General features: G+C 41.9%; 1 protein-coding gene across 3 annotated transcripts in view; it reads right to left on the reverse strand.

The window, feature by feature from the left end:
- ERICH6 (glutamate rich 6) overlaps positions 1–15,290 on the reverse strand; it is a 407,363-nt gene that overhangs the window by 225,652 nt on the left and 166,421 nt on the right. For all 3 annotated transcript variants that reach the window (XM_078666090.1, XM_078666089.1, XM_078666091.1), the window contains one exon: positions 10,751–10,852. In XM_078666090.1, coding sequence (XP_078522216.1) covers positions 10,751–10,852 — 102 coding nt within the window. The remainder of the gene's footprint in view (positions 1–10,750; positions 10,853–15,290) is intronic.

The following is a 15,290-nucleotide window of genomic DNA, read 5'->3' on the forward strand; positions in this document are numbered from 1 at the left end:
ATACATAAAATAGATTGGGTCCAGCGTCTGCTACCTTCAAATTTAGAAGAAATTTCAAGGAAAAATATCTGAGAATGAAAAGTTCAGCGGGGCAACACAGCCGGCGGTGTCTGAGGAGTTGTTCTCGTCGGCGAGTTTTGTACGAAGCTGTAGAGAAGATTTCCATGAGTGGACTTAATCTGTTTTATGGAAGCCATAAGTTTACAGCGGGCTGCATCCGACTAAGGTGGATTGGCGAGCAAGTAGGCCCTAGCCTCGACAGTCGAGATGTCACAAAAGCAGGAAAACTAGACCTAAACGTACTCAGTTAAGCGGTGCCATATCGCGGGTGTAACGCTTCAAAAAAAGTCAAAACCCAGCACCATTTTCAACAAAGAAATCCCCAATATAGTAATCAGGGTGAGGGAAAGTCTTGTCATAGAAATTAATTAAACCTCTTGCAGATCAGTACAGACTGAAATGAATATAATTGCCCAGCATTTGATCTGCATTACTCTTGAAAATTATTAAGGCATAAAAATCTCAAAGGTTTTAGAGGAGGGAGAAAGAGGGTGGTGCGTGAGAATGATTATTTCTGTTTTTAATTCGGTGCTCCTCTAAACCTGAGCTGCAGCCAGGTGGGGTGAAGTGCTATCACCACTACAAATGGGTGAGTGGCTTAAATTAAGAATATCAATCAGTACGAAATGGCATAACTATGATATCCAGTGATGTTCACTATGATACACTGACTACATGAATGTGTCTGGAATGTGACATGATTCTGTTAATTTGTTCTCTGTGTTTATTTCCATGTTTCTCCTGTGGCTGTCGTGTCTACAACGTGATACGGAAATAGTATGTGGTGGATTATGAAACCTGAACATTGCAGGTGATATTGATTTTAATTCTCACTTGATAAGCAGTAGTTACCAACAGGTCCTGAAGAAAGCATAGGAACTATTTCATTGTAAAATGCTGAAACATATCGACCAATATTGCTTACAGATATTTTGTTAAATGTGTATTTTAATTTTGTTTTTTAAAACTTGGACAATCGAGAGATATCATTAAAACTAACAATCTACTCAGTTTATCCAATTTTATCTTTAATCACACTTATTGTTGTTGTTTTTTCACTCATTTTTTGCACTGCTTATTCAGTAACCACACATATATTTACATTCCTTAGAAATACCACCCTTCTTGATAACACATTTTTTTAAGAACTACACATAGCCTTGATAACATCAGTAGGATGTGTTGTGTTGTTTTGTCTCCTGGGCAAGGAGAACGCAAATGATGATAAAAAGGGCGGTACAGAATGGTTACTGATGGGAATATTTGCCCATGTCTTTGAGTCTTCACTTGGCAATCACATGTCACACTTGTTCGCATTTTCGGGTATCCACTACTTTTTTTGTATTGTGTTGAGGTCCGTGTCCACAGTTGAGTCATATGGTCATTTGACCCCTAGATACTGTTTGTGTTATGAATATTGTATATTGGGGTATGTATCTAGTTTGGGTCGTTAAACTTACCCTTGGACCCTCTTATTAATTGGTTTGTTTTTGTGTTGACATTCTCAAGTAAAGCATCCCTGTTGTCATACTTTTTTTTTTTTAATTCTTCAATGCAGGTGGAGCGGACAATGCATACAATCAGTAGGTCATGAAGTACAGGAGCAGTACACTTACGCAAAATAGGAGGTTGCTTCGATCATCAGGACAGTGAGAAAGAATAGTTAGGATAACAGAAATATACATCAGGGAGTTAGTGGTTTGTCAAGGGGAGGTACAAATGGAGGTTCACATATGTTGCCTCAATAGTTGTTCCATTTTGTCAAAAGTGCTATCCACTTTCAGGGACAGCCACGTGACACATACACAGTCTTTTTCCGTACCATACACCAGTCGATAACGGTTTTCCAAGTAGCAAGCTTCGGTGGTGTTGTTGCTCCCCTCAGGCGAGGGATATTCCGCTTAGCCACCATCTGGCCGAGCGTTGACCAGAGTTTGCATTTGGTGCTGAGTTCCGTGGGCTCCCATACATTTAGCATACACCTTTTCGCTTCGAGACACATTTCAACCCCCCATACATCACTCATACAATTATGTATCTCCTTCCAGTAGTCTTGGATCAAAGGACACTCCCAGATAATATGGAGGATATGGAGAATATGGAGGAAGGACCCCTCTAGGTCACAGTTTCTTCTACCTCTTCGCTTCTGCCCATAAGAACCAGTCTGGAACCGGAGAGGTACACACAATGCAGAATTTTTAATTGGACCAACCTAAGTTTTGACGAAATGGCTACCTCCTTCGGCAAGGAGAGCACTTCCTACCATTCATCGTCATCCAGTTGCAGGCCGTCTCGACCACACTTCTCCCTTAGTGCTGAGAGGATCTGGGGTATTGCGTACTAACTTCTTATATGTGAGTGAGATAGCTTTCTCAGATAGGTGTCCGTCTAGCAGTCTGTCCTGGAGCTGGGAGGACTCTGGTAGGTTGGAACCAACCGGGATGTTAGCCTGAAGGAAGTGCCTGACCTGCATTTATCTTAAATATTCTGATGTAGCTAACTCGTGTGTCTGCTGTAGTGAAGCAAAGGTGATCATCCCGTTGCGCCCCCAAAGGTCCCCAATTCGTGAGAGTCCGATTAGGTCGGATTTGTTGAACCCTTTAGTGTGACCCAGTGTACCCAGGCCTTCAGAGTCCCATAGTGGGGTTGCAAGTGTAAGTCGGTTTCCCCACCCTAGAGTGTGGTTCACTGTGTGCCAGATTTGCACTGAGAACTGTGTGGGATCTGTAAGGGGGAATTTGTTAGGTCTGGAATATAGTGCCCTTGTGTAGCTACCATCCGGGAGTATCCACCTGTCCATCTTGTATCCGGGGTCGTCATCCCCACGGTAAATACACTGGTTTACGGCTGAGAGGTGTGCTGCCCAATAGTCTTTTCTGATATCAGGGAGCACTATACCTCCGTCGTACCAGCCAAGTGTCAATTTATGAAGTGATACACGCGGTTTACCATTCCAGAGTAGGGCTCTCTGGGTGGATTCGACATCCTTGAAATACTTTTGCGGAACTGGATCCGGGAAATTTTGGAGGGCATAAAGGAAACGAGGCAGTGCCATCATTTTAAAGAGGGCTGCCCGACCCAGCAACGATATCAGAAGCATTTTCCAGGCATCTGTGTCTCACTTGAACCTCTGTAAAGGAGGTTCTGTTCATAACAGATCTTGGCATCTGTGGAGATGATTATTCCTAGGTATTTGAATCCGTCCGGTACTGTTTGAATTGGGTAGTCACTCAGAACTGCGGGAGGGTTACCATGCAGGACATAGAGCAGCGATTTGCTATAGTTGATTTTATAGCCGGAGTTTCTTCCGAAACTTGTAAAGATATCAAGGACCACTCTCAGTGACTTCCGAGGGGAGGCCAGAGATAAGAGGATGATGTCTGCGTATAGTGAGATTTGATCTCCGAATCTGCTGCCCACCTAAGTCCCCTAATGGAAGCTTCTCTCTGGTAATGGGGTTGGCTTCAGCCTAGGGGGATTGTTGGCTTGACACCTACATACATGCTAGGTACACGTAGGTGCATCTAGTTAGGGTTGCATTGTAGGGGTACGGATTTTATTGTCATGTATTTTATACCTGCCAGTATTCATTGTTTTAGCACTATGATAGGAATCTACCATCTGTTTACTCTATTGGTGCTTACAATCATGTTATATCTGTTTCTGTCTTATGGTTGTTTCAGCACACCTATTTTACATTAGAATGAAGCCGGTTGAATAAATGCTTATTGAAAAACGTCCCCACTATTTAATTTGTGTTTCTCTCTGAGACAAAGTGAGCACGAGTGACAGAACAAAAAGTACTGTACTGTTTCCATGATCCCTGCATGGAACAGAGTTGTCATGTTCGAGAGTTGCCAAGAACTATTCTCTGCATGGTAAGGGGAGTTTACAGTGGCACTTAGAGCTAGCTGGTACAGAGTCGAACATACTCGGTGGGGGTGTCTGGAATCAGTCTGGACGCCAAATCCCAAAGTCTATGTTGTCTAAACGCGCAGATCCTATATAGGTTCATAGGAACTACACAACAGTCACGTATTCCTGTTGTGATTGTAATTCTGTACAAATGGGTATGACAGAACCCCCATAATGTGAGTACAGAGCCTGAAAATTAAATTAATAACAAGGCAAATGAAAAAGTAAATGCAGTACTTGCTCGCTACTTAAATTATCCCTAACTTTTACGCCACACAACTTTCAAATGTCACAAGTCGCCACTGGCTCACAGAAGAGAATACAAAGGTCTGACTCTGTAAACAATAAAGATTAAAGACACCATTGACTTGACCATTTTTATTTTCAATATTTTCCTTCTCAAACTTCATCTGATTCTTCCTAGATTTTTTTTTACTTTCTGGATATGCACAGGCATTCGCATTTCCTGTGGCTTAATTTTTGGATTCAGGTGCAAAACCCACACTGCAAAATAGACATTGCCCATCCATCCATTCAGCCACAATCAGTCATGGGTGAATCAGTCATTTAGCATGTAGCAGGCCAAGAATACCCACAAATACAGTGTAGCACCAAGTAATCTTAATTGTAAGATTAAACTGATGTTCAACCAATAATGTTATCAGAAAAGATAGTGCTGTGCAATACCAAGTGCATGCAAGAGGTGGCAAATGACCTACATACTGCACCATTGGTTAATTTGCAACAAGTAGACACTTGGGCCCTCATTATAAGACACTCGTAATTACCAATGGATATGTTTACCACCCCATCAGTATTTGAAAGTTTGCAAAGGTACAGTGGACCTGCCATGTTTCCCTACAGTAAAAATCGCAGGGGAGACATTATTTGTAAATCAGAGTAGGACTTACTGATTTCATGGTAACTCCTCATTACTTAGGACGGTGATTCTCCAGGTTCCACTGGAGTTAGCTGAACTCCCGGTATCGTTAACTCCAGAAGTGTGGAATTAACATCGCCTCTCACCAGGTCATTCATAATGAGACCCTGAGTGTCTTATCTATGAGTGTATAAAATTCAGTGTTCATGTGGAATGAATGAATACATGAATCTTTATTTCATGAGGACTACTACAGGATTAAAATTGCAGTTCAAAACACATTGCATAAAAGTTCTCTTATAAAAATATAAGATCACAGTTTGCCGTAAATAGCATTTTATAAAGTGCTATTTAACGAGATAGTTAAAATTAATAAAGTACAACATCCTTACAGAACATGATTATCACGCATTACATGAACATTACCTAAGACTTTCTTAAAAAATATATAAAGTCACAGTTTGATGACGTTAAGAGCATGTTGAAAAGTGGTATAATTAGGTGTCATTAAAATCAATCTATAATTAAATTTTAGCCATAAAGTTATACAAGATGAATGTTCATTCCTGTGTGAGAAATTCACTGAGCTTCGTTAAAAACTTTACCAGCCTAATGTTCAATTGAGTGTTAACTGGGTTCAACTCCAACATAATAGCCTGTCTTCAAGTGTTCATGTGGGGTAAGAGTAAATTAGTAGGGCATACTTATGTTGGACAGCCTGGCTTCTCCTGAATAATTATTTTGTTTGCTAAAGTGATAAAAATGCATTTTGAAATAGCTGGCTGTTAGATCTGTCAGCCTTAGGGTATCTTCCCCCAAACACTTGCCTTCGCCCTTCCTATTTTTGCTTATTTAATTTCATTGGCCCTAGCACTCTGCGCACTTCACCAATGTTAACCAGTGCTAAAATGCTTGTGCTCTCTCCTTTAAAAATGCTTGATAGGCATATTTAATTTACTAATAAGTCCCTTGTAGAATGGTAAATATATATATATTTAATTAAATTCTACTAGTGGGCCTTCAGCATTTATTGAGCCACCCACTTAAGCAGCTCCCCAAAAGATGCCACAGGTCTGCCATTTCAGCCTGAATGCAGATTTAAATTTCCCTTTTATTGCATATACGTTACCCCTCAGGTATGCCCTAGGTAGCCAACAGGGCAGGGTGCACTGTACTTACAAGGTTGTACATGTAGTTTTAAGTTTTACATCACCGGCACTAAAAAAAAAAAACTACATTTGTTTTTAACTACAGTGAGCACTACCTCCCCCATAAGATAACATTGGGTTCCCTTAATACATTTAATAAGTGCTAACCTTTGATTAGCAGTAGGAAAGCAATTCATGTTTGGTGTCAGAAAAATTGTAATTCAAAAACCCTGTTTAATGGTAAAGTCAGATTTTCAGTTACAATTTGAAGAATGACACTTCTAATAGGTTGCCATTTTCCTGCCCTAAACTATTTGGTGTGTGACCGCTATCCTGGGTCACATGACTGGGTGTAGTTTACAGTTGGACTTTGCTTATCCCTCCAAGACAGCCACATGATAGACAGATTAGGTGAGTCGGATGGTCCATCAACTGGCAGTATGGGGAGGTGGAGCATGTAACTGAAAAGGCTGTGCTCTGCCTTCACACTAAGAACTTGTAACCACTGCACTGTTCATGCAGCTAGATTGGATACAGGGCAGGGGATTCGAGAAACTTCAAGCACGTTGAAGGGAATTCTCTAGAAACTTCTCCTACTTCAAAGAAGGCACTGTGTATAAAAAGGGGATCCTCGGACCAACTCTTCAATTTACATTTTAGACCTATGAAGGGACTCTCAGAGGACTGCCTGCTGCTGGGGCCTTCTGTGTATTTCACAAGACTGCTTTGCTGCACCTGGAAGGACTGCTTTGCTGAGTGGAGCCTGCCTAGGACCATCAGATATCTTCCCTGCATCACCACTTGAACCCAAGACTACCAAAGTGATTCCGGTAGCTAGTTTGGTGGCCTTGTGATCAAAGCCTGAGGGACATAAAAGGCTCCAACCATCTTGGACCCACACCTGGACCATGCTTGAGTGAGTCCTAACCCCCCCAAGTGGTGCCCCCCAGTCCTGGACCCTTGGTAGTGGCGCTAAATGTGCCCAGATAACCAAAATCCATTATTAGAGAGAAAAAAACTGCTCTTAGAACTGAGAGAAGACCAGGACCAACCTGCTCATCTATCTGCCCAAGGTGCATTGCCGGTCAACCTGACTTTGCAGTAGCTTCCGCTACTTTGTTGTCCACAGCAGTAAACCCTGTTCAGCAGTCCTTTGGCAAAGGGTATCCAGGAGCCATCATTGGCTACAGCCTTTAGCTTTGTCCTGCTGGAGATTTTCGAAATCCAATAAAGAGACTAAGTCCGAATGTAGAAATTTTCACCGCAACTTCGTCCAGCAGCATCGGGACAATGATGCTCCCTCCTCAGACACCACCTGCACCCTTTCGCCAATGAACTTTACATTCTCAGACCATTTTTCTTTGAAATTTCTTCTACGTCTAAAGGTAAGCGCAAACCCAGCCCAATCCACTTTTTGTATCAGACTCGCGCTCCATTGCAGTCGCCCAAAACTTTGACTTTGACCCGGTCTTTCACAACTAGCTGGTGCTTTGATCTTTTAGGCACTAGATTTTTCCTTAAACTTTGATAATTCATGAGTCCAGTTTGTAATTTTGGGGTCAAATGATTTATAAAAATGCACTCTATTTTTTCTAAATTCCAATTTTTCTAAATTGGTGTGGGAATTTTCGTGTGTTGTGTTTTCACTCTATTGCTGTTTGTGTGCTGCATAAGTACTTTACACATTGCCTCTAAGTTAAGCACGACTGCTTTGATGCCAAGGTACCAGATGGCTAAGCACAGGTTAAGTTAGTGACTTTTTTTGTGGTTCACCCGTATAGGGATTGTGGTTGTTGCTTGAACAGGAGCCACCCCCATTAAACCTACAACCCAATTTATCACACTGCAAACTGTTTCATGGGGGGTTCATTAGCCAGAAACAAGTAAGTTTCTGGCACAGCTAATATGTTTCTTCTTTTTATACTTTTACCATCAAACAATAGGACATAAATGTGCATAAACATACAAGACGCAGTAATCTACTATTTAGTATTCAAAGTAAAATACTAAGCCTTTTTTCAGACATTGTGCAGGCATTACAAGCTAGCCCTGCAGGTAAAGCCAGAGGTCCTTATGAGGTCCCACAGACCAAAATAAATGTAATATTGACTTGGGGTCTCCTGCCAAACAACTTTTAATGATGCCAGTAGAGGCTCACATCCCTAAATGAGGTGTCGGGCAATTATTGTTTCCATTTTTTGTCCTTGCTATATCTTGTGAGGCATTTTATTAGCTCACAGTAGGCTTTGAGCCCACTCATTACTTACCATTGGTTGGCTTCATTGTCACTCATTTCCTTGCTTCTCTTTGGTGAGTGTGTGCCTACTTCACTTCCTATTCCTGTGTTTGTTCCTCTTCTGGAGCATTGCCCAAGTACTTGTGTTCTTCCACTACTCATGTTTTTTGTATTACTTTTTTCTTCTGGTTGACACATTTTATAACAGTGCATGTGTTTACAAACAATGTTCCTCATGCATTTCTACATTCCCCCCATCCTCCTGTCCCTCTCCATGTTGTTGCTTGCTCCCTCTCTACCTTTTGTCTCACCTTGTATTTACTTGCCTCCTCCTACCCTATTCCGTGTTGTTGCTTGGTCCCTCCCACTTTCTGTTCCTTCTCCACCTTGTTGCCTGCCCAGTCCCTCTCTGTGTTGTTGCTTACATCTTCCCAAGTGCTTGTCTTTCTCTGTGTTGTTGCTTGCCATCCCCTAACTTCCCATCCCTCTCAATACCTTTGATTGGCTGTCTCTACTCTCTTGGTGTTGTTGGTCGCCCCCTCCCACACCGCTCCATCCTATTGCGTTCTCACTCCTGTCCCACTGCTTGCCCCTCCCGTCTCGCTGCTCGTCCCTTTCTGCTAAATCCTATGTTGTTGCTTGCTCCATCCCACAGTGTTACTTTCACTTCCCAAACTCTTGCACAGCCCACATTGTTGCTTGCCCCCTCTCACGTTGTTGCCACCCACCTTGCTACATTGTTGCTTACCCCCATCCCCACTTCCGTCCCGCCAGAGAAAAACAAGCATGGCAAAGCCAATAGGTTTTGCGTAAGTGACCTATTGGCTTTGTCAATGTTTTTAGCAGTGTTACACTAAAAAATAGCTATGACGTAGCCAGCGTTGGCTGTGTCATAGAGCTATTTTTTGTTGTCAGCAGAAGGGCGGGGTCGGATGCATCTACGCTTTCCGTGTTTAACATCCTTGCACCATCCAAAACTCCTACCACAGCAATTAAATAAAAATAAGCTATAATGCAACCAGCACTGGCCGCATCATAGCACCTTATTTCTTAAACTTTCAGCAATGCTTCACAGCAGTCGCACGGCTAGATTAAGGAATCTAGAAAACACAATTAAGTTATCACTTGTGATCTCTATGTGGAGTAATCAACCTATACATTTGAATAATAAAAAAATAAATACATGTATAAGCACGAAAGGTAGTAAAACAGTTCCCTGGATAAAATACCTTAAGAACTCCTGCAGTACAGGGTCGCCCTGAACTGTATGAATTTGAGAAAACAGTCAAGAAAACGTAGTCATAACTGAAGAAAGTGTTTCTCAAAGGAGGAAGACATGATAAGGATATGTGCGAACTGAGGAAATCTTTAGATCACATGTTTGCCCTTAGCACAATGTTAGATACAGAGTCATACTTGAATTGGGTCACAAATGCTTATGACCACTGTCTTTTAATGTGGCAGAGAATGGATTTTTTTAATATCATATGCTGTCATCTTCCAGGGCTGGACATGTTCTGTGAGACCACATTTATGCCCTTTTGATAAGATTTCTGACTGAATGAAATCGCATTTAAATCTGTTATGCTATCATGTTTCATTGCTTCATTAAAGCCCTTAGGTCATATTTGAAAGTCAGAAATAGTGTGAGCTGTCAGCCATTTCTTTGGTTCACTCAGCTATTATCTTTACATTTGTCACGCTACACTGTAGACCACTTTCGATGCAATAATTTAAACCGTGGGTCAGTCAGCTAGACTAAATAGTTCTTATTATGACACTGCTTTTGACTTGGCCATGTTTCAAGTGTCTACTTTTCTGGACTAGTAATATAGATTGTGCATATTTAGCAAGTATATATATGTTGTATATGGTTGTTATTTAAACTGAATCAAACACATTTTAGATCGGATTGTGAGTCACATCTACAAAGATACAAACTTGAATGTTTCATGGACTTATCTGTATCCATGCATCTACCAGGTTGAAAATGTGTCAATGTGTTTGACCTGTAAGTATACTTTTTGTAGTGTCTTTATTGGATAGTTCACACCCTTATCAAAAGGAGACATGCTATACATTATGTACTGTCAAGGTTTTTACCTGTGGTAAGAGTACGATAACTGAATGGAGTGGTGGGAGGGAGGGAGAGTTCATAGTAAATCAATCCACTAGAATGAAGTCGAGAAAAGAGTATAAGCTAGTTAAAGCTTAAGGCACGAACATTAAATAATAAATGTGTAATAGTCCATGGCAGACCAGCAAAGAGTCTGCCAAACAAAGACACAATGACCTGCTTGAGTATGCCAGCAGCTGCAACAATGCCCTACACCTACCCTCACCCATGCATGCAGCTAGCCTGTTGTAACGCATAGTTACGGAGTTAATAATCCATGCAGTGAATACTAATTCAGATAAAGTGAATGAACAAATGACCAAGTCAATATCAAATTGAGTCATTATATAAGTCATATACAACATCAGTAAAACATTGTGACTAAAAATTCTTACATGTTCTGGATTTTCCAAGCTTAGAAGATAGTTCAAAGGGAATGGTTTCAACGGTTTGCCACAGAATTCACATAATGCGCTCAATGAGCACTCCACAAGTATCTATTAAAAGGAAAAACATCGTAAGGCATTAACCGACACAATGGAAGGAAACAATATTATCAGATCAAGCTCAATGGCATTGATTGGAAGTGAAAAGATTCTCACACTACTTCACAAATGTTGCTGTAAACATGTTTATCTCACTGTGACTATGCCCCACACATCACCCAAAAATATTTGTGCTTTGTCTCATCTCTTTCAAATGTTTTTTTATGTGCCCATAATCACACATCAAGGTCGGATGGTCTGCTACCCTAAAAAAGCAGAGGTAACCTTTCTAATCAACAGGCAGATTAACAAATAAGCTTATCCCACCTTAAGCCAAATAATACAATGGTCATTCTTCCAACTTATAGAAACTTGGTTGCTAATGCAAACTATAACTTGGGCATTATGTTTGCAAGCGCAAAACATATCCATATTTCAAGGTGCTGATAATACAAAGTTATTCCCCAGAGTCCCCAAACTTTTTAACATAATCAACCTAAAGAAAACCCGTTAACAAGTTAGTTAACTGGATAAACTAATTCTGTTAAAGTTTCAAACCAAACCAAATGTCTTCTCCTCTCCTCCAAGGATTTTGGACATCCAGCTTTTGGCATCTCCATCGCGGTCCCCTTTTCCAAATCTCAAATCTTTATCTCTCTATGATTTATCATAGAAAACACACTGCTAAACTTGCTAAATCTTCTGCTATAAATGTTGATTTCTGAATTTACACATGTTTTTTAATTCCATTTTCCCCAAACTCACTGGGATTTATATCTCTTTATCTTCACTTTCGGGGAAAAATATCTATAAGTGAGTGATGCGTTTTTTAGAATGTTCAGTAGCCACCCCTAGAACAAGATAAGGAAGGTAAACTGTGAACTGTAGCTTATGCTTTGACCATTAGTTGAAGTAGGTTAGCAACCTCATTATTAATGCAGGGCTTCATTTATAAATATTTTGCTGTGACATACTCTTGGAGAACTTTTCTCACTCCAGAATTCCTGACGTGACTAGGTGTTCTCCAAGCTTATTCAGTACTAAAAGCAAGTCTACTCATAGACCTACTCATAACAAAATCTGTGTGAATGTGGCTCAGTAGGTCTTTGTTGCATATCAGTATGATCTCCATCCGATTGCCTAGCATTATTAAATGCCAGCACTTAAGTTTCACATTATGTTGAATCATTCAAAGTCTATTTATTTTTTGCATACCAAAACCTGCCACTAGCTTGAGTACAGGTAAGTGTCAATTCTATTAAGGACACGGAGGCAAGGATTATGCCTTCTTCCATTGCTTTATTTTAACAGCCGCCATTTTAAAACACAACTAAACTACTTTCCCCATGAACACCAGGGAAAAGGGAAAAGTGCAAGTCCAAAAAGTCCTTCCTCTTTGCCTGTAGCCTGGTCCCAATGTGGTCATTTCTCTCTGTTCACTCCTCCTCTTTCTTTGCATGAGCACGCTTTTATCAAACTTCATGCATCTTGCTTGGAACCATCATAACCTGCAAATACAGTCAGCATCAGAGACCATTCCAACTGTGATTAATTCATAAGCACCACCACTGAACAGACACAATCTGCTACGCAAAACTATAAAACACAACCTTACAATGAAACTGTATTCTTCACTTAATCATGAAACCAATTTACTTACACCAGAACGGGGAGTGTAGCGTCTGAAATAATAGTCGCGCAGGATAATCCTCGCCTCTGTGTCCTTAATAGAATTGAAACTCACCTGTACTCAAGCTAGGCAAGTTTTCATTTGATGTCAGGACAGGAGGCTCAGATTATGCCAGCTCAAAGCTTGTCCACTTCCAACTGGGGCACTTCCAACACTGGCTTAAACTAAAACCTCTTAAAGGTAGAGTGTGAGGACCAGCCGGCAGTGCGCTTAAGATTTTCCGAATGCGCTCAAAGCAAAAATGCTTATGAGGCCATAGCCCCTCTAGCTGAGTGGGCTTCAAACACCTTAGTATCAATATCCACTTCCTATATTATAAAAACAAACTCATCTGGCTAAGGTTGGAGAAGAAACCACTTTGTATGGTTTTCTTAATACAATAAGCAGTTGTCTCTCACATGGGGCGTACCTCCTCAGTCAAAGCCTAGTACGCTCTGAGGCACTGTACCACACAGCTTGGGGAATTCCATGAATGCCAGGTATGAAATAATCCTAGTACTGCACTTGGTCCTTCTACTGACCGTAAACAAAACCCCTTCTGGGGAAAAGTCTCTGCCCAAGATATCCAGGGCTCTGCAAGAAACAGACATAACAGCATAGCCAATTTTGCTAAAATCGCCTAGCATAGAAAAAACCTATTCTGTTGCCAGCATAAGAAAAGATTGAGCACCAGCTTAACATCCCAAAGGGCGGAATAACGCGGTTCCGGCAGAAGTGAAAGGTGAATGCCCCTGAGAAGTCTGTAGATAAACGCATGTTCCACCACCGGAGCCCCATCAATGGGGGCACGGCCCGCATAGATTGCCGAAAGGAATGCATTAATAGAGAGGTAATCCAACCCTTTCTCTGCAAGACCCTCCAGGAAATTAAGGATATGGACTACTTCTGCGTTCATGGGATTGATACTCTGTCGCATACACCAATGGTGCCACCTGTTCCAGGAAGATCGGTACCTCTTGGTCATGCTGTCTGCCCATGCTCTGGATCAGGGGGCTCCAATCTTTTCTGCAATAAGAGCTACTTATGTTCAATGGGACTCATCCAGAGCTAGTAATATTAGTGATGTAACAGTGACCACCCCATCCAAGATTGTTAGCAGTGATAACATCAGTGCATGAGGCATGCTTTCGAGCACTAATGTAAAACAAGCATATGCAATGCAAAAGGTCTTGCATATGCGAGAGTTTGAGCTAGTCTGGATAGTAAAGCCACAGCGTGTCCCACAAGGCCTGGAGTGACCAGTCTTGCCTGAAAACCGCCAAGCCATCATTTGCAATTCCCCTTCCACTACCAGACAGTGTGGAATGAGATCCAGATTCAGCAGGATGTGAGGAAAGTTGGGGAATTGGATTGGAGAATCCCAGGAAAATTCCAGAAGAACTGGAAACACACTGGAGAGCTCCAAACCGGAGTGATCAACACAATCTCCGCTTGCTGGTGGCTTACCTGGGCAGACACCTGCGTGATCATCAAGAAAGGAGGGAATGTGTAACCTTGTTCTTGAAACCAGTCCTGGAGAAGTGCATCTATTGCTTCTGCCTGTGACTCATCTGGCTAAGGTTGGAGAAGAAACCACTTTGTATGGTTTTCTTAATACAATAAGCAGTTGTCTCTCACATGGGGCGTACCTCCTCAGTCAAAGCCTAGTACGCTCTGAGGCACTGTACCACACAGCTTGGGGAATTCCATGAATGCCAGGTATGAAATAATCCTAGTACTGCACTTGGTCCTTCTACTGACCGTAAACAAAACCCCTTCTGGGGAAAAGTCTCTTCCCAAGATATCCAGGGCTCTGCAAGAAACAGACATAACAGCATAGCCAATTTTGCTAAAATCGCCTAGCATAGAAAAAACCTATTCTGTTGCCAGCATAAGAAAAGATTGAGCACCAGCTTAACATCCCAAAGGGCGGAATAACGCGGTTCCGGCAGAAGTGAAAGGTGAATGCCCCTGAGAAGTCTGTAGATAAACGCATGTTCCACCACCGGAGCCCCATCAATGGGGGCACGGCCCGCATAGATTGCCGAAAGGAATGCATTAATAGAGAGGTAATCCAACCCTTTCTCTGCAAGACCCTCCAGGAAATTAAGGATATGGACTACTTCTGCGTTCATGGGATTGATACTCTGTCGCATACACCAATGGTGCCACCTGTTCCAGGAAGATCGGTACCTCTTGGTCATGCTGTCTGCCCATGCTCTGGATCAGGGGGCTCCAATCTTTTCTGCAATAAGAGCTACTTATGTTCAATGGGACTCATCCAGAGCTAGTAATATTAGTGATGTAACAGTGACCACCCCATCCAAGATTGTTAGCAGTGATAACATCAGTGCATGAGGCATGCTTTCGAGCACTAATGTAAAACAAGCATATGCAATGCAAAAGGTCTTGCATATGCGAGAGTTTGAGCTAGTCTGGATAGTAAAGCCACAGCGTGTCCCACAAGGCCTGGAGTGACCAGTCTTGCCTGAAAACCGCCAAGCCATCATTTGCAATTCCCCTTCCACTACCAGACAGTGTGGAATGAGATCCAGATTCAGCAGGATGTGAGGAAAGTTGGGGAATTGGATTGGAGAATCCCAGGAAAATTCCAGAAGAACTGGAAACACACTGGAGAGCTCCAAACCGGAGTGATCAACACAATCTCCGCTTGCTGGTGGCTTACCTGGGCAGACACCTGCGTGATCATCAAGAAAGGAGGGAATGTGTAACCTTGTTCTTGAAACCAGTCCTGGAGAAGTGCATCTATTGCTTCTGCCT

The sequence above is a fragment of the Lissotriton helveticus genome, chromosome 11 (assembly GCF_964261635.1).
Source record: "Lissotriton helveticus chromosome 11, aLisHel1.1, whole genome shotgun sequence".
Classification (NCBI taxonomy): Eukaryota; Metazoa; Chordata; class Amphibia; order Caudata; family Salamandridae; genus Lissotriton; species Lissotriton helveticus.